General features: G+C 42.8%; 1 protein-coding gene across 2 annotated transcripts in view; it reads left to right on the top strand.

The window, feature by feature from the left end:
* EGFLAM (EGF like, fibronectin type III and laminin G domains) overlaps positions 1 to 20440 on the top strand; it is a 164306-nt gene that overhangs the window by 108512 nt on the left and 35354 nt on the right. The window contains exons 8-13 of one of the 2 annotated variants that reach the window (XM_017671577.3): positions 7096 to 7211; positions 7803 to 8121; positions 8739 to 8839; positions 9966 to 10066; positions 11999 to 12143; positions 15549 to 15738. In XM_017671577.3, the coding sequence (XP_017527066.3) occupies positions 7096 to 7211; positions 7803 to 8121; positions 8739 to 8839; positions 9966 to 10066; positions 11999 to 12143; positions 15549 to 15738 (972 nt within the window). Of the gene's footprint in view, positions 1 to 7095; positions 7212 to 7802; positions 8122 to 8738; positions 8840 to 8931; positions 8951 to 9965; positions 10067 to 11998; positions 12144 to 15548; positions 15739 to 20440 lie in introns of those variants that run through there. The other variant, XM_073236950.1, reaches the window with a different exon arrangement.

Below are 20440 nucleotides of genomic sequence, written 5' to 3'. Positions count from 1 at the left end.
GTGAGGGGTATGATTTCTGAGCATATGCAGAGACCGTGAGGCGGGAGAAAGCATCTGTTCCCCCCAAATGGAAGGAGAACCAATGTGTCTGGAGCAGATGAAAGAAATAAATTGGTATGAGATGAGGCTCATACTGGCAGGGCCAAATAACACAGGGTCTTAGGGAGCTTTTAACAGGACAAAGGCTGCAGGTCTGACCTGTCATTTTTCCATCCAACCAACCAAATCTTGAATATATTCAGTGAAGAAGATGACCCAGTTTCTGTCTGAGACACACTGACTCGTAAGCAACCCTTTCTCTCTCACACTTACTCTGGTAAGTGTCGGGGTTTTGGAGATGCCCAATTAACAACATATTTTTTTCTTTGTCCATTTTCTGAACCAATTGAGAAATAAGACAACAGTCAGCAGATAAAGAGCCAAATGCCATCCTTATTTCAGATAAAGCCTGGGTCAGAGAATATAGCTTTCTCTAGGGTGCAAACTGGGCTTGCAAGCTGTCTTCTGCCCAATCCAGACTGTGGAAAAGCCCACTTAAGAGAAAATCTCGATTTGCAGAGAAGCCACACCTGCCCAGGGCACTGCTTTCCACTTGTCTAGGTAGAGAGGGAAAATGGTAGAGAAACCAAATTTACCCCCCTTTCCTCTACCCTCACCCAGGTCCTTTGATAGATTAGCTTCACTCAAATTGAGAAATGCGGACCAATGCTTCCACTGGGTGGCTAAGCTACTGTCTCTACCTCTACAGGGAGGGAAAGGGGCTGGTCAAGAATCCAAGAGTATTTGGAGAACTCTCTTCTCATGATTACAACTTCAGGAGTAAGGGATAAGTGTTCTTCTCATCCTTGCTAAGGGCTGTTGAGAGAAGGGATTCAAATACAACCTGTTCTTTTTTTTTTTTATGTTTATAGCAACTTTATTCATAATTTCCAGAACTTGGAAGCAATCAGAATATCCTTCAGTAGTGAGTGGATAAATAAGCCATGGTACATCTAGACAATGAAATATTATTCAACATTAAAAATAAATGAGCTATCAAGGCATTAAAATACATTGAGGAACCTTAGCTGTATAATACTAAGTGAAATAAACCATTCTGAAAAGTCTGCATATTGTATGATTACAGACATCTCAGACTTAAAATGGTTCAACTTAGAATTTTTTGATGGTGTGAAATTATGACAGTGTGAAAGAGATGCACATTCAGTAGAAATAGAAATTAAATTTTGAATTTTGATCTTTACGTGGTCCCAGCAATAAGCAGAATGGTGCTCTCTCCTAAGGCTGGGCAGCAGCATCGAGTTGCAGCTACCATCAGCCACGAAGTACAACCTGTTCTTATGAATGAAGATGAATTCTGATAAATGATAATCCCATCTTCTAGGAGGATTATAACATTGAACACAGCTACAATCCCCAAAGCATGTAGCTTCCATGTTGAGCTAACTCCTGTTTTCTTTTTCATCCACATAATTAAAATTTGCTAGTTATTTTTCAAACCATGCTTAAAGTAACAGATGCCTGCAATATGTCTAAATCAAAAGTGAAAACCTGAGGATCAGAGCATGTTAGTGCTGGAAAGGATCCTGCAGGTCATCACATCTAATCTCATTCCTTATTTTATTAGAAAACATGAGACTCAGGAAATTAAGTGTCTTGTCCAAGGTCACACTGTCATTTGTGTCCCTCTCCCAATTATTAGGATCCCGCAACCAGGATATTTTCCATACACCTTGTTATACATCAGAGAAACTCAGTATTTATAGAAAGCCTGTGCTGCCTTTATGAAAACAAACATACAGGTTCTGTAAAATAAAAGCCATCCCTTAATTTATTAATAGGAATTTGTATTTTGTGTATTCATTTTTCTTAGACTGGAATAACCCTTGAACTTGTTTCACATTCAGTCAGTGGTTTGATTATTCTGGTTCTAAATAAATGCCTCTTTTTAAATGTTCTCTTTTCCTAATGAATGAAGTGCCAAGTAGAAAGAATAAGTTATACACTTTACTTACATGTTTCCCAGGCTCCTGGAGAATTCTTATCACTGGTGTGGATCTCCATTCTGTGTTCACTTAGAATCAGTATTGGTGAAAATATCATGTAAGCCTTGGATTTGAGATCTGAAGTGGTGGGTCCTTCAGAAATCCAGAGCACAGAGCTTTATTCCTGGATTCTTCTAGTCATGCTGTGTCTGGTCCTTTCTGAGCCCATTTCCTTCCTACTAGAAATGGGAAATGACTGTTAGCCTGGGTTATGATGTTTTGTTTGAGATGCTGCAAAGAGTGCTGGAGTGCTGGGGTGCAGCATCAAAAGTCCAAATTCTAGCTCAGCCCTGCCGCTAATGAGCTGTCTCTGGGCAAGGCCTGTGGACTCTGAGCCCCAGGGTCCTCCTCTGTAAAATGGACTCACTGTGCTAGCTGATCACCCAGGTCCTTCTACAAAGTCAAAATTTCTGTAACTCAGAGTCCTTGTAATTCCATATTCCTTACCCCACCCTTATCTCACCCCTTTCATTTCCCTAAACTGAGAAGTAACCTTGGCCTTCAAGGACATCTGTTATACAGTGTCTAAACAGAGAAATATTTTTTTAAATAAAATGTCTCATAGCTTTATTCTTCAAACTGATTTACATCCCTTGCCCACTTTCTACTGATTTATAGTTTTAAAAATTCAATTTCTAATAGGTCTGTTTATTCTGAGCACTAATCCTTTGACAGCTAGATATACGCTAATATATTCTCTTGGTCCATGGCTTGCTTCTTTTCATTAACATTTTTTTAAATTGCAGTATAGTTGTCATACAATATTACATTAGTTTCAGGTGTACAGCATAATGATTTGGCATTTATACATTACTAAATAATCATCCACACCTACTTACCATCTGTCACCACACAAAATTATTACAATATTGTTGACTGTATTCGCTATGCTGTGCTTTTCATCCCCATGACTTATTTATTTTGTAACTGGAAGTTTGTACCTCTAAATCCTGTTCACCTATTTCTTCCATTCCAAAACACAGCAATCTTTATTTTTTATATAAAGACCAAAGAACTCTATTCAGTGAATAATACATGCCTTATTTTACTCGCCAAAATGAGCAGAGTCTGGAATCATTTCCATTCTCATCATGGAACCATTTCATAGCTGCAATAATGCATTTCTGATCCTTTTTTCTAAGGAGTTTCCTGTAAGAGGGACTTTCTAGGGTGGGTTAAGGGGTAGAAAGAGACTGCAACTGCCTTTACCCAGCCCCTAGCTTCTCTGTATTCTTCTGGCTGAAGCAGCTTAGATGCTTGGCATCAAAAAATCAGTATGACAGTTACGGTATTGAACTAGGGGTCATATGATCTGGGTCTCGTTCTGGATCTTCTACTAATAAGACACATGACCTTGATTTTAAGTCACTTTTCCTCTATGGTCTCATTTTACACATTTATGAAATGAGGAGTTTGGAATAGATGGTGTTTTAGTATGAGTTTGGGAAAGGGACAGGAATGGTGGCAGGTTTGGAAGAAAGGTTTTGAATATGGGGGCAAAGCCTCACCATGTAAGGATTCTTCCCCAGATATTCTGCCACTTTAACAGGCCTGGCCAGCTGGGACAGAACAAGACAGAGTCCCACCACAGGGTAGGAGCACTGTGGGAGTCTTTCCTCTCTCTCGTGGAGGTCTTGGCCTCTGAGGAGAATGTGAAGTGCTAGTTAAATGGAGGCTGGGAAGGGATATCAAGAAGTGTAAATATGGCTCCTGCCTTCAAGGGGTTCACAACTGGGTCAGGAAACACAAGGGAAGTGTCCCAAGGCCAGGAGTCTAGAGGGTGTAAATATACCATCTGAAACATCTATTGATTTCATCAAGCAATGGAAGCTTATTCTGAGCTCATGTTTAGGGGCATATCTCTGTAGGTAGCTAGTCCCATTCCCCAGGAGGAGATGGAGAATGTCCTAAAAAGTCTTGGCAGCCCCATCTTTAATGCAGTTACCTTCTTCCAAAAGAGTCTGATGTTCTCTTTTTAAAAATAACACTTGATTTTGGTCTTGGTGATAGACATCAGCTCAGTGTTCACAGAATGCATGCAACTGGAACGCTGGCTAGGCTGTGTATAAGGATACAGGAGAGGGAAAAGGATGGCAGTGTGGAAAGGAGTGTTAACCAAAGTCTTGGGGTGAGAAAACCCATTATGGATTCAGGAGACAGCTGGTAGACCAGTTTGGCCATTAAGACTTTGAAGAGGGGAAAATGCTGAAAACACAATTTGGAGGCAGACTGTAAGTGGCAAGATGTAGTCAAAAGAGAGGCCATGAGTAAACTTCAGCTCGACTTTTATGATCAGCAAGCATTTGAGCAAGTTATTTAATCTTTCAAGGTTTGTACCTGCAAATGGTAAAATGGGAGTAATAATAAAGCTGATCTCATAGGATTTTGTGAGGATTAGTAGAAACAAAGTATGAGAAGTTCCTGGCATAGGAAGAATGACCAGTCAGTGTTAATTTCTAAATCCCAGGCTCCTCTATGTCCACAGAGGCTTCTTCTCTAACAGGCAGCTAATTGGGAGAGCAGCAACTTGACAGACCTGGTTGTGGGTTAGACTTGGCCAGTTACAAAGTCTTGGATCTTAGTTAAATCACTTAACCTCCTTGAACTTCAATTTACTTAACTACAAAATGAAGATAATCATACTTACCCTGCAGGATTATGGTAAAGTTTACGAATATATTCTGTTAAGCACACCACAGTACCTGTTAACAGGGGAGAGGCAGGAGGTTTCAGTAAATAACGGTGATGGGGGAAAGGAGGAAAAAGAGGCATTGTTATCATCGAGATCCTTGGATTCTTGACTAAAGAGCCTAGATTTACCTTGTAGGCAATGGGGTAAAGGTTTTATTCCCAGATAGGGTATTACAGATGAAATGAAGAGTAGCCTGACCTTGATGAAAATAGTACAAGAATGTGTGAAGGCTAGAGCACCCTGGAGGCAGAGAGACCGACGCTGCAGAGAAAACCCAGCTCTCTATGCATGTGCTGTATAAGTCTTTTATTACCAAATGGATTCTTTTCCTCTGAAATCCAACAATTTGGGATATGTGAGAGACGTAGAAATGGAGAACAAGAAAGGGACAGAGAAGAAAGACACCAAGAGAAAGAGTCAAGGAGAGTGGCAGAAAGATACAGAGATACAGAGAGACAAGGGAGGCGGAAGCTGTCTTGTCTTCAAAGGCTTCCTGACGTTTTGTGTGGAGACATCTGGCACACAGCTGTGCTGCCTGGATGCAGGTGGCTTATGAGCCAGAAACCTGGCATCTCCAGGCTTCAGTTTTCAGCTGACATGTGGGCTATTTTAAATAAAACTGTGTGCACTTGATATGAAGGTGGTGAGAACACCCACTCGCCCGTGTCATCGCACTTCCACTGAGATGTGCCTGAACACCTGAGAACAGCTCCTTCTCTGCTGTCTCCGGACCACCTGCCACCATCCTTCTCTCTTCCTGGTCCAGGAGACGTCTGGGCAGCAGCATGCCCATTGAGAAGGCTTCCCACGCTCCCTTTCCATCATGTCCTTCAGCTCTGTTTTCAATCTGCTTGCTGTTTTGCTTAGAGGAGGTGAGTTTGCTTTGGTGAGAAAGGTGTTTGGCTTAGCTTATTCTGAAAGTGCAATGTCTTTAAATTCAGTCTAGGTTTTTAATGTCATTTTTCCTTATATCTTTTTAGCCAGTCATTCAAACACTGGGCATCTGATAACTAATGGGCTTCAGCAACCTACAAAAGTCACTTTCTGTTGCCCAAATTGTTACTGCTGTAATGGCTGGTGCCTGGGGTGCCCTGTTTAGAGAAGGCAGCTGGTACCTATGCCTGTCCAAGCCCACTTGGAGTAAATGAGGGCGCTACAGAGCAGCACTTTTAAAGACTCCTGCATCCTGGGGTTGTATGCTTCCTGAGTGGAAGTCAGGACTGTTGCAGATCAGTAATTTTGTCGATGACAACTGAATGAAAATGCTAATCTGACCCTGAACAATGCCCTGTATTATCTCCTAGGAGTGCATCGTCCAGTTTTGCACATTCCAGTTCTGAACAATCCCATTGTGTTTTCACTAGTGTAATGTCTCTTTCTTTTTTTAAAGAATTTTTAATGAAACTTTTCATATATCAAAAGTATATACAGAACATATAAAAGTAATATGAGCACTGACATGTACCCAGCACCTACCTGAAGAGAGAGAATATTGTAAAATTACTGTACTCTTGAAGGCCTCTAAGATCACACCTCATTCACATCTCTCTTCTAATCTCCCCAGATATTTTTGTCATCATCTTACTTTACTTAAGAGTTTAAACTACATATATATGTATCCCTAAATAATGTATTAAGTTTGCTTGCTGTTGGCTTTTCTGTAAATGGTATCAAACTAGATGTGTTCTTTTGCAACTTGCATTTTTTGCACGAAATAATGTGAGATCAAGCTATGTTGATGCATTAAATGCTCATTCATTTATTTCCCCTGTAATATAGTATTCCATTCTTAGGTATACTACAATTCATTTACCCATTCTCTCTTGATAGATACTTGTGTGTTACCTGCTATTATAAATAGCAAATTTAAGATGTTTTTATTACTACAAACCTGATGCTATGAATGTGTTCTGAACATCTCCTGGCACACAGGTAGAAGAGTTTCTCCAGAATTTTTAAGTTGTGGGTGAGATTGCCAGGTCAAAAGATTTGAGCATTTTTTTACTTTATTAAATATTTCTGAGTGTTTTGTAAAGTGGTTGTGAAAAGTATCAGTGTGTAAGAGTATCCATTGATCCAATACTTGGTAATATTTTTTTATTGCCTACCTTTTACATTTTTGCTGGTCTTATCAGCATACAGTGGCAGCTCTTTCTAGTTCTGGTTGGCATTTCCTTGATTACTTCTGAAATGAAACATTTCATTGTTTGGTTGGCCATGTTTCTTCTTCTGTGTTGAATTCCTCATGTGTTTCCAGGGCATCCCGATCTGTTAGGCACAGCTCTGCATGTGGCTGCATTGGGGCAGGGAAGGGAGGAAAGCATATGCTGACAGCTGCATGCTGCTTTTCTCTGTAAGGCCCTGAGGACGCAGGGAGTGGCCACTATGGACCCCATTATATAACCGGCACTGGAGTTGGTGAGGATGATGATGGATTTGACGATGACTTCGATTTGGATATTTCCTTTGAGGAGGTAACAAACATCCGTGCCCTTACACCCTGGGTGTTTTTGTTTGATGGCTGAACAAAGCAGTTTAGCCAATGGGCTGTGAATACTCAACTTAAAACTTACTTAAATTGGCTCATTTACTTTTAGTGCTTATTTATTTCCTCCAACTGTTAGGCTCCAGGTGATCACAAATTAACAGTACCTAAGCACCAACTACACAATATTCTATAGTCAGCCCCTGCCCACTGACTTTACAATCTGGCAAAAACATATTTGGAGTTCCAAACTTCATAAAGTCAGGGATCATAAGGAAATGAACAATTAATTCCTTGACAAAGTAATGCATCTCTAGAATATTGCAACAATAAAAAATCATATAATATCAGCCTTACCACTGATTTTATAAGTATTACAGGCAAGGTACTTACAATCCTTGAGCCTGAATTTTTTTATGCACAAACCGGGGTCAACACTATCTGCCCCGTCTATATCCCAGGGTTTGGGGAAATATCAAAAGTGATTAAATTTCCAAGTATTGGGCATCAAAAATAAATAAGGTGATCTAGTTAGTGTGCTCTGCATTAATCCTGAACCCTTTGCCTTCTCCGGCTTTAGGTCAAACCACTTCCTGCTATCAAAGGAGGGAAGAAGAAATTTCTGGTAGAATCCGAGGTGGTGCCTAGGTCGAACCCAGAGACTGTTTCTAGTCTTGCCCCCCCAACCCCGGCATCCCTCCCTGTAACTGCGGTGGCCCCTCAGCCCACTCCAGTGGGGAGGAAAGGGGAGAAGAGTGTGACTGTGATGCCGAAGCTCTTTGACATGCCTTGTGATGACACGCTCTGTTCTGCTGACAGCTTTTGTGTCAATGATTACACCTGGGGGGGCTCACGATGCCGCTGCAGCCTGGGCAAGGGGGGTGAGAGCTGCACAGAAGGTAGGTCCTTGGTGGGGGAGGAGCATGCCGGTGGGTAGCCCCACTGGGAGCCAAAGGGCAGCTTCATGGCCCACTCATGGTTCTTCCTAGCCCTTCTCCTCAGATAAGCCCCTTTGTCCACGTGTTAACATAAAGCAACTTCCATTGCTTCTAGTTGCTCAGCAGCCCTATTTCTATGCGTGCCCAACATGCAGTACTTTTGGAGCAATTAATAAATCATCCTGATGGTACCCTGGGGAGGTGGGCTTACCTTTTATCACATCTCTACTGAAAAAATGCAGCCGAAATGTGCATGAAGGTTGAGAAAGATAATAATTGAGCTGATTTATATTACACAAATGTACAACTGAAAAGCAGGGGTCAGAGGTCTTAAAACCATTGGTTTATTTTTATGGTACCAAGTAACAAACTCCAAAGATCCAGTTTCACCCTAAGATCAAAGTCCCCAAGAGTAACAACTATAGGTGTAAAAAGTAGAAAAATGAAGATAGGAAGCTAGGTTTAACATATTACCAGAGACTTTCACTTAATGACACCCAGGCAATGGTGTATATTGATTTTGTTTTTGAAGAAGAAGTGAGGAAACAGCATTCTTCTGTGCTGTCTTTTTCTTTCAGATCTCGTTATACAGTATCCTCAGTTCTTTGGCCACTCCTTTGTAACCTTTGAACCTCTGAAGAACTCCTACCAGGCATTTCAAATTACTCTTGAATTTAGGGTAAGAAGGATTAGTTGTTTGATGAGTGCCTATTGGAATCTTAACACAGCAATGTGCTACATCCAGAGGGAGGAGGAGCAGGGAGAGGAAGCAGGGAGGTAAATACCAAAGGTAAGTGGACACTCAGCCTGTCGTTTCATCTGTTCACAAGGCAGCAAGAATGATGGGCATATTCACATGTTCACGGGCACCAGGAGCACCCAGTGGGTTTTGAACATTACTGAACTATGGATGTGGCTGGCCTGAAGGCTCCCAGTGAGAACACTTGGGTCCCAGCCATGATGAGAGCAGTGACTGCGCCCAGGCCAGGATTCCAGAATGCATAATGCATCCTCCATTTCAAAATCCCTTTTAGAGGGAACCCAAATATCTGCCTTCATTGCTCGGGCTGTAGCTGAACAAAAAGAAAGCCTGCTACACACAACCCTGGCATAGTATGAGGGCTCAGCAGATCTAATCTGAACCAACTGCAGATCAGAAATCAGCCAGTGACTTCTGCTTAAAGGGATTCTTTTGGATATCTCAGATGACATAAAAGGTTTGGAGATCTGGAAGCAAGTCCCCTTTGAGAGCATGGTCACAATGTTGAGTGTCCAAAGGATGGCCCATCCCTGTGTAGCACAGCCAATATGGGAGAAAAACAGAATCCATCAGCTGTGGTGTTTTTTCCTCTCCTGTTCTCTTGTCAGAAGGAAAGAAGCAAATTTGCATGCTTCCCCCAGAGGGAGGGGAATTAAAACAAATAAGGGAAAAAATAGAAAGCTCTTTGGTGAGAACAGAATTTGGTGAACATGAGCACAGCCTCTCTGTGACTATAGTCTGTGCACACGTGGTTTTCCGGAGGCTCTGCTGGTGGGGCCACAAAGCCAGGTAAAGAGCAGCTCAGACATGGGGCCACCTCCTCTTGCCTCACTGCCATTCCTCACACCTGTTTCTATTGCTGCCATTTATCAGAAATGAGCTGGGACTAGGTATCTGGGAATGAGTTGGAGCCCATGTGCTTGCCCCTCTGTAAATAGGCCACAGAGGGGAATGCTAAGGTTTCATATTCATGAGCGCTTCCAGGTGGCGCTTTATGGAGCAGGAGGTGCTCTTTGCTCATGAGGCTTCTGTTTTATAATCACAGGCAGAGGCGGAGGATGGCTTACTGCTTTACTGCGGGGAGAGTGAACACGGGAGGGGTGATTTCATGTCCCTGGCGATCATCCGACGCTCCCTCCAATTCAGGTAACTCCTGGCAAAACCCCATGGATTTTTAAATAATACCCTACATTATATTTACATTTTTATAGTATGGATAAAATATATACAGGATGGATTCCTGCAAATAAAGGAGCAGTTTGTGTAAGGTGAGCATGGATGAGTTTACTAAATCCTTGCAGGGTAACTTTGAAACTTGAGTTTTGGAACCTTGTAACCATTCATTCATTCCACAGGAAGTGTTTTGGGCAGCCACATACAGTAGGCACTGCTATAGGTCCTGGGAAGGCAGCCATGAGCTAAAGTGATAGAATCCCTTCTCTCCTAGAGCTCTGGTGGGCATGGTGGGAAGAAGGCTGGGGTTCTCCTTGTCCCCTAGGGAAATGTGACTGACAGCCATGGAAAGCAGAGAGGAGTGTATAGCCTCCTAAAGGTCCCCAGAGGCTCATACCCCATCCTCATCTTCCCTCGGGTTGGCCTGTCTCTCCTGTCCTGGTCATTTATCTCCCAACAACTTTGGAAGCCGCTGTTAGTTTGTCTGGGGGCAGAGTTTTGTGGTGGCCCAAGTGCTTTAACCACCCCCATGGAGGTGTACATGGCACCAATTTGAGAACAACCAGTGGGGATCAGCCTTGACCTTCTCTGCAGTGTACTGCCTAGATCCTCGTGGCACCATTCCCCTGCTGCCTGACCTTCAGCAAATGATTTAACCTCTCCAAGCCTGTTTAAATGCCAGGGTTATTATGAGGATTAAATGAGTTAGTACAAAGAAGTGCTTAGGACAGTGGCTGACTCATAGCAAACACTCAATAAGCATCAGCCATTATTGTCTTTTGATTATTTCAGCACAAAAATTACTTCTGGTGAAGCTGGAGAAGAGTCTCGAGCATCCCACTTGGGGTAGAAAACGACCCCCATCCTTTGCTAAATGCTTTGAGCTGTGGGAGTTGGATGTTAGTCCCCAGGATATGGGAAGTGGTCCTAATCGGTGGGGCATTAACACTTGTAGGACCTGCTAGGCTTCCAGTAGCACTGGCGGTCATTGGCTGGTAGTAGTTCCCCAACTCCACCGCTCTCCTGAGTGATTCTGATAGCCACCGTCTAGGTAAGCCTGTCCTGCACGGCCACTCAGCCCCATTCCACTCCACTGAGGATCACGAGGTACAGGGAGGGCACGGGAAGTGGGCTGCAGCTAGTGCAAGTCCTGAGAGGACAAGGCCGGCCATGTTTCCTTCCCCACTGGCCGCCTTAGGACCCATCCAGAAGAGGCATGGCTGGTGTTTGGAAATCGAAGGGAATGGGTCAAAGTTCTAGATGTTGGGCATAGTGACCAGTGGGTACTCTGGGCTCTAGGGAGGCTGGGGATAAACAAGGATCATGTAAACAGCTGAGACTGTGCCCCTTCTTCCCACACCTCACCCCTAATATGGACCACCCATGGAGGCTGCACCTGCACTTGGGCACAGCTGAACACAGACGGCAGTGCCAGCCAGCTTGCCAAAATGAGTGTTAAGACTTGGTTTTTATTACATTTTAGTAGTACCTCTGAGTCTGTCATTTGAGAGTTGGGGAAATTCCCCAGAGTAATCCCTGGAAGTAGAATGATTCAAGTTCTAATTTACGGCACCTTGAATGCACTTTAAGCACCTGGTAATCTCTGAAAAGGAGAGGGCGGATCTTAGTTGCTCATCGTTTTCTTAGCTGCATAGAAAATCAGGTTACAGAAGGCTCACATTTAAAGATTCTATGGGCAGATTAAAAAGAGCTAGACCACAATCGCCCCAGAGAGAAGGGGTCTAGTTCTTCCTTGCATAGTTTTAAACAACTCTTGATATTTGTAAATGTAACTGTGAACAGACTGACTCAAAGGAGCCATCACCCCGGAGTGATGTCCATGGAATCTGAAAACATGATGAGCTGGTTGATCAAAGAATCGTCTTTCCTTTTCTTCCCTCACAGGTTTAATTGTGGAACTGGGGTGGCCATCCTCATAAGTGAGACTAAAATCAAACTAGGGGCCTGGCACACAGTTATACTCTACCGAGATGGGCTAAATGGGTTGCTGCGACTGAACAATGGCACCCCAGTGACAGGCCAGTCCCAGGTGAGTTTGAGCCTCAATCCCAGGTGAGTTTGAGTCTCACTCTCTCCCACCCACCTAACACCCATGGTAGCACCCGGAGAGGGTCCCACTGCAGAGAGCTGAGATAGACTGGGCAGGATGCAAGCTCTGGATGGGCCGTTTATCATGCTGCACCCATGCAGCTGAGCTCTGTTGGGCTCCTGCTGGATCTCACTCTAGATGGGCTTTCAGGTCATGCACCCATTCCACATCTACTAAGAAGAACTGAATTTGGGAGCATCATCCTTGTGGATGTGCAGGGACATGTTGTTTTTCCCTAAGAACATCAAAGCCAGGAGGAGAAGGTGGCCTGTGTTGGAAGAAGAGAAGCCATTATTAGTGCCAAACATGAAGCTTGCTTTTAAGGCAGGGGTGTTGCAATCTTGTGGCTTTAGAAAATAGTCCCAAAAGGTTCACTTGGTTCACTATACAAGAATAATCCATTCATCTACCTTTTTTGAGGCCCATGATTATAGGAAGTGGCAAAACAATTTAATTGTTGGGCCACTCAGCAAATCACCTAGGTATTCACATATTTGTCATGCTCTGGGCAATTTTAGGGCTGTGTTTAGAATAAACAGTTTGGATTAGCAACCTGCCAAGGAACTGAGCCTGTAATTATAATCAGGCAGATGTCCTTATTCTCTGAGGGAAAATGTAGCAAGAAAGCCTTTGTGTATATGTGTATAGCTTCTTCTCTGCCTGGGCTCACACTGTTCTTTGCTGGCTGGACATGTTATACAAAGGGCCATGTCTTGCTGATCTCCATTAATTTCTACTCCAATGGATTACAAAGTGATAAGAATCTAAGTATAGTGATTGTGAACCCAGGGGAGATAGCTTATACATATATGCATTTATTTCTAAGAAATGAAAAGACAGAAGAAATTAACTACTGAAGCACATAAATGCCAGAACAATAGGCCTAAATAAGATTAAAATTAAGTTTGATAGGAATAAAAAAGCTTTGCAATAGTAACAAGAAAATAGGATGGAGAAGCTGTAATAGAAGCAATACATGTGAAAGTGGCTCATGGTCTAAACCAAGGAAATTCAATAAAGCTTAATAAACAGAGCCACATGGTAACACCATGCTAAAGAAATGATGGGCCACATTAATATGGGCATAGCATCTAGAAAAATGGAGATAAAAATCCTATTCAATTCTGCTAACTATGTACATAGCTTCTGGTGCTCTACGGGTGACTCTGATCATCTGAAAGAACTACATTCAGATCTGTATGTACACTCTCAGGGGACCCCAGACAGACTGTGCATGGTCACAGGGCAGTCAGTGAAACAAGAAGATGAAATTTCTGGAACGACTGATTGAGAGAGTATTGCTTGGTTTAGAGAAGAGAAGATGAAGGTGTGGCTGGTGGCTTTTCATCATAGAGTTAAAGGGAGGGTCTTGGGGAAGAAGGACTTACTCTGCAAACCCTCAAGGCTGAAGCTGAATTCAGAGAGTCTCAGCAAGACAATTTTACCTCCACTTAATCACACGAAGGTATACAGAAGTGTAACAGTATCTCAGGAGATGGCTTCCCATCTTTAGGGGTGTTTAAAAACCAACTTATCAAAACCTTTATGTAGGGATGTACAAGGAATCCAGCAGTCTATAAGAGCTTATATTATATGAGTTTTCATATTTTTCCCCAATCCTAAGAGTCTATGATTTTAATGAATGTAAGAACTAACTGTAGGAAACACATAATTTTATGGATACTCAGGGTGATATTTTCTCTCTGCTACCAGGACTTGCTAAGCAAGTTGTATAAATAGGACAACAGATGTGGAATGTTTAAGAAACTGTTTTGGGAGATAGTGAGTGTGTCTTAAATCAGAGTTCACCAGAAACAGACCTGAGATGAAGAGTCCTGTGCAAATCACACATTAAGAATGTGTTGCCATAGGAAATCTGAAGAAGATGGACAGGGAATGGGTAGAAGTCATCAAATTGAGATCTCATGCAGAGTTCTTCAGGGTCTGGCTTCAGCCTGATCCTGCAGGGGAGCGGGGAGTGTAAGTTATACCTCAGAGCGATCCCAACCCAAAACAGGGGAACTGGACTGTCACCTTTCAGCACCCATCAAAAACTGTCAAGGGTGGCACTGGGGTTTGCAAACTCTGGGGACATTCAGTTCTCTGCATAGGCAGGCAAAGGAGGCTCCAGAGATGGGAAGGCAGGCCCCATCCGAGGAAGGAAAAGGCCAGGCTCAAAGACTATTGCCTGGGATGTTGTGAAGAGACCCTCAAAGGAACCCCCCCACCACCACCATCTGCCACCATGATGCACTTGATTCTCCAGAAAAGGAGAAAAGGATTGAGCTGTCAGGCCCCTGCTTTGGTCTTGGATCAGGGGAAGACCCGGAAGGGTGAAGGTGGAATCCAGAAGAAGTGAATTGACATAAGCCAACAGGGTGCTCAATTCATCTAAGAAAAGCAGGATGTCTGGGGGCTGGCCAGCAATTAAGCCTTAAAATCCACTAAGTACATAAAGCTATCTAGTCTATATTCAATATACTATTGACAAATCATTCTTTATTCATTAAAAAAGATAATGCAATGTTTAGGTATGTACTGCTTGTTGATAACAAAAGTATAAAGGATAAAGATTACATTCCAGTGGCTTATATTCTGAACATTTATAAATGCCTTTTCCCAACCCCCTTCTAAACCCTTTAATCCAAATGAATGGGTTATTCCTGTAATAAAAAAAAAATGTCCATGGGCACCTTAATTTTGCCCCACCTAATATTCAGCTCTATTTTATAACCTCAAAACCTGCAAGCCAGACTGTGGTTTTCTGTTAGACTGGAAATGTCCCTACCTAACTGTAGCAATATTTTTAAAAAAGTCATGTCCATGAGCAAATTTCAAAATGTTTTGCAGCACAGTCTATTTGTCAGTCCTCCCTCCCTCGCCACCCACCCACAATGTTTCTTGCAGGATGTCGTATGAAGGTGGCCAGGGGAGTGAAAGGAGAAATGTTAGCCCACATATACGCAAAATTAGTAGCATCACCTTTTGAGGCACAGAATAGCCCTATGACCCATCCAAAGTACACAGCAAATTGGTGTCAAGACTGGAAAGGGAAAGTTTTTTTTGGATGTCCAGCATGGTACACTGCTTTGGCTCTGTAGGGTTGTTCTTGGCTCTGATATACCTTCTAGGCATTCCAAAACCATCCCTCTCAAAACACAGCCCTCGTTGAGTTTCCCATGGCAACTTTGGGTTTCATTTTCCAGTAGGGCAGTGTCTTAAAGGTAAACACAGAAGAAGGCACTGGGGATATAAACTACATCTTAACCATGTCCCTCATTAAAATCTGTTGTGTTTTGGCTTTGGACTTTGTGCTGTGAATCACAGTGTTTATCTTTCTTAAAGGGCCAGTACAGTAAAATCACCTTCCGGACGCCTCTCTATCTTGGTGGGGCCCCCAGTGCTTACTGGCTGGTCAGAGCAACAGGAACAAACCGAGGCTTTCAAGGCTGTGTGCAATCGCTCACTGTTAACGGGAAGAGAGTGGACATGAGGCCCTGGCCCCTGGGGAAAGCGCTCAGAGGGGCCGATGTGGGTAAGTGGTTGCCCTCTGGGCTGGGGTGCTTTTGTGTGGCTGCCTTCCTGGTGTGGGCCAAGGAGGCGAGTGGCTTCACTGAAACCCTAGGCAGCCGGTGAATGCAGAACTTCAGGAGGGAGATGGGCCCACGGGGTGGGACTGGCACTCTGCAGACATGACAACCCTGAGCCTGACCTCCAGGCATGGGCAACAAGATGGGCACCACGTTCTTGGCTATGTCCTGCTGCCATCTTGGCCCTCTTCGTACAAGGGCCACCACGGTCTCATCAAATAAAGCAACTGGCAGGCCAGCTCTTTAACTCTTCCCTACCTGGCCGAATGAAGCCAACACCATAATGTACAAAGAGCTGTCTGCTTCTGAGAGAAATTGTCAAATGCTTGTCTTGACCACTGTGTCCAAGACTGTCTCATGTGCCCTCTCATGTGGTCCCCACATTACCTTGAGGAGGTAAAAATTGTTTCCACACCTATTTTATACATGAAGAAACTGAGGCTTTTAAAAGTTAAATAACTTATCCAAAATAACAGAGCTAGGAGTTGTTTTCTTTTCCATTTTTCCTTTCTTTCTTTCTTATTGAAATTATTTTTTGAGCAGTTTAAAGTTTACAACAAAATTGAGGGGAAGGTACAGAGAGCTTTCCCATATATCCTCTGTCCCCACACATGTATCACCTCCTCTGTTGTCACCATCCACTCATCAGAATGGTGCATTTATTACAATTGATGAGTCTATATTGACACATCATAATCAATCAAAGTCCAAAATTTACATTGTGGTTCGCTCATGGCATTGTTCATTCTATGGGTTAGACAAATGTATAGTAACATATATTCATCATTATGGTACCATACAGAGTATTTTCACTGCCCGAAGAAACCTCTGTGCCCTCCCTATTCATCCCTCTCCTCCCCTGACTCCCAGCTTCTGGAAGCCACTGATCTGTTTTATAGTTTTGCCTTTTCCAGAAAGTCATACAGTTGGAATTATTCATTATGTAGTCTTTTCAGATTTGTTACTTTCACTTAGTAATATGCATTTAAGGTTCCTTCATGTCTTTTCATTGCTTGATTGTTCATTTCTGTTTAGCACTGAATAATATTCCATTGTCTGGAGGTAACAGTTTATTTATCCATCAACCTACTGAAGGACATCTTGGTTGCTTCCAAGTCTGGGAAATTAAGAATAAAGGTGCTCTAAACACCCCTGTGCCAGTTTTCTGGGTGAACACAAGTTTCCAACTCCTTTGTGTAAATACCAAAGAGTGTGATTGTTGGATCTATGATAGAAGTATCTTTAGTTTTGTAAGAAACCACCACATTGTCTTCCAGAATGGCTGTACCATTTTGTGTTCTCACCAGGAATGGACGAGCATTCCTATTGCCCCACATTTTTGCTGGCATTCAGTGTCATCAGAGTCCTGGATTTGGGCCATGCTGATAGATGTACAGTGGTATCTCATTATAATTTGCACTTCTCTGATGGCATATGATGTGCAGCATCTTCTCACATGCTTATTTGCCATCTGCATATCTTCTCTGGTGAGGCATCTGTTAAGGTCTTCAGCCCATTTTTTAATTGGGTTGTTTGTTTTTTATTGTTGAGCTTTAGGAGTTTTTTGTATATTTTTTGTAATAGTTCTGTATTAGATGTATCTTTTGCAAATATTTTTTCCAGGCTGTGGCTTGTCTTTTCATTGTCTTGACACTGTCCTTCACAGATTAGAAATGTTTGATTTTAATGAATATTGGCTTATCAGTTATTTCTTTTATGGATTGTGCCTTTGGTGTTGTATCTAAAAAGTCATTTCCATACCCAAGGTCATCTAGGTTCCATCTGTTATCTTACAGGAGGTTTATAGTTTTGCATTTTACACTGAGATCTGTGATCCATTTTGTGTTGATTTTTGTACAGAGTATAAGGTCTCTGTCTAGATTCAATTTTTTGCATGTTGATGTCCAGTTTTTCCAGCACTATTTGTTGAAAAGACTAGGATTGTTTTCAAAGCAATAAGGACATTTATTCCATCCTCAAGGCAGTAGATAGATAACTGTAAGGTTGGCTAATTCAGTGAGTGTTTTAGTCTGTTAGGGCTGTCGTAACAAAATACCACAGACTGGATGGTTTAAATAACCTTATTTTCTCACAGTTCTGGAGGCCAGAAATCCAAGATCAAGGTGCTAGCAGGTTTAGTTCCTCCTGAGACCTCTCTCCTTGACTTGCTTGCAGATGACTATCTTCTGACTGTGTCCTCACGGCCTCTGTTTATGCTTACATCCCTGGTGTCTCTCTCTCTTCCTAGAACACCAGTCAGATTGGATTGGGGTCTACACTCACACTTCATTTAACCTGAATTACCTCTTCAAAGGCCCTATCTCCAAACACAGTCACATTGAGAGTTAGGGCTTCCATCTATGAAGTTTGGACCTTTGAATTTTAGTTCATAACAGTGACTCAATGATACCAGAACTCTGGGTTGGTTTCTCTGTGATTCTCTTGTTTTTTACTCATAATCCCAATATGGTGCCATAACTGTAAGCATCACATCCTCACATTGTCCTTGGCAAGAAATGATAAGAAATGGCAAGTCCCTTTCTTGGGTCTCTTTTCCCTCCATTTCTAAGATGTTACTTTGAAAGAATGCCCAGTTAACACTATGTGCCCCTTCTCAGATTCTGCCATTAACATTTTGCTACATTTGCTTTACTGCATGCCAATCCATTCTTCTCTCCATTCCTGGATGTGAGCTGGAATTCAGTCCTCATGTCTCCAGGATGATTTATTTTGTAATTAATATTAGTTGAGCACTTACTATATCACTATTCTCAACTACTTTCATCTTCCCAAGATTCCTATGATGTAGGTGCTATGATTAGCCTTAGTGTTTACAGATGAAAACTGGTGGTACAGTATAGTTAAGTAACTTGCCCAAGGTCTCACAGCTAGTAAATAGTTGAGCCTGAATCTATCTGATCTCAGCTATTCTATTTCCAGTACCTGCCCCTTAACCACATCTACCATATCAGAGGGTCCCCAATTGGCTTCTTATTGCTCTTTTCCACTTGGCTTACTCTTAAAGGTGATACCATTGTTAAAACTACAAAAGATGAAGTTTACTTAAAAGGAAGGGAATACTATTCATATGTTACTCCCTATGTGATTTTCTCCCCATGTGATCACATAGTCAAAGCATGCAATAAACAGTGATGACTAGAACAATCATAAAAGTACCTACTGTGTGGGATAATGTCTGAAAAAATGCATCATTGGATACCTGTGATGACTCAGAACTTAAGAATCAGAAGTGCATCAGTCTCATGTGGTATTTAAGAGCCTGGCCTCTGAAGGCATATTGCCTGGATTTGCCACATCAGTGTGTGCATGAACCTCTTTGGTAGCCTGGTGAAGCCTGTGGATCTCTTCTCAAAATGATGTTCATCAATGCAGAGAATAATATACATGATAGGAAGCAATTACATTGAAATAAAGTTATACAATATTTTGAAGTTTTGATATAATAATATATGTGCTTCTTTATAAAGCACTAAAGTACAGGATTATTTAATGATGGATGCAGTAACTACCATACCTTCAAAGTAGTAATGAGCATAAATGATATTTGATTTCAAAGTAGTAATGCTCATAGATGATGTTTCAAGACATCTGCAACTGCGGCAGGTGATACAACAATAACTCAGGTCTGATGGTCACAAGTCACAAGAACTGCTAAAGCTAGAGGCTTGCTGCCTGTGTTAATAACTAAAGGACACACTCGATTCTAGTTAGAGGTTCAGGAAAAGAAAGATGACTGTTTTTCCCATTGAACCCTGCTTATTCACACTTGCTGAGATTTTCTCTGACTTATGCCAGTGCCATGCTTTGCACAACCCTGCTGTCCTTCTGGTCTGGGAACCCTAGGAACCTCTCTCTTCTCTTTCAAGACTGGCTCCAGCAACTCTTGCAGGGCCCCTCTCTGCACCTCCTGTGATGGGGCTTCTGCCATCCCCCCTGCACAGCAAAACTGCCGTCCTGAGGCTGTGCGTGGTCATCTCTTAACAAAACCAACAGCTTTGCCTCCTGGACCTGTTGACTGTGTCAGCTCTGATCCTCTCTGCTCTTGTTCCTCCGGGAACTTTGTGAGCCTGCCCTGTCTGGGCCCTCGGCCTGTTCTCCCCTTGTCTTCTCTGCTGGCTCCCCAGCCTCCCCCGGCTCCCTGGGAGTTCCTGGGGCTCTGTTAGCCTGTCCTCTCGGAACCAGTCCATTCTTGGTGTCAGGGTTCCCCACACATTGCTGCTACCCCTCCTGCTGAGCTGTGGGGACCCCTTTCTGCCCACGGAGCTCAGCAGTAGATGTTTCCACAGTCACCTTATGCTTAAACTGAGCAAAAGCCAATCTCTCTGCTTCCCCCCAACCAGTTGGTCACAGACACACCCATTTTCTTGCTGTCACCACTGTTTCAGTCTTCCGGGCTGTGGGCCTTGGGGTTCTGCACGTGCCTTCCCCCACCTTCATCCTGAAGAGTGAACTGGCTCTCTTCTCCCTCTGTGCTTCTTTGATTCTTCCCTTTCTCTCCCTTTCCTCTGCTGATACTCTGTCCACCCTGGTTTACCTCCACATAGGATTGTTTCCCTCTTTCCCACCATGTCACTCACAATCCATCTTGCATACCAGGTCATCCTGCTGAAACACTGTTTCCAGAAA

The sequence above is a fragment of the Manis javanica genome, chromosome 1, assembly GCF_040802235.1.
Source record: "Manis javanica isolate MJ-LG chromosome 1, MJ_LKY, whole genome shotgun sequence".
Lineage (NCBI taxonomy): Eukaryota > Metazoa > Chordata > Mammalia > Pholidota > Manidae > Manis > Manis javanica.
This window is presented reverse-complemented; position numbering and strand designations above follow the sequence as displayed.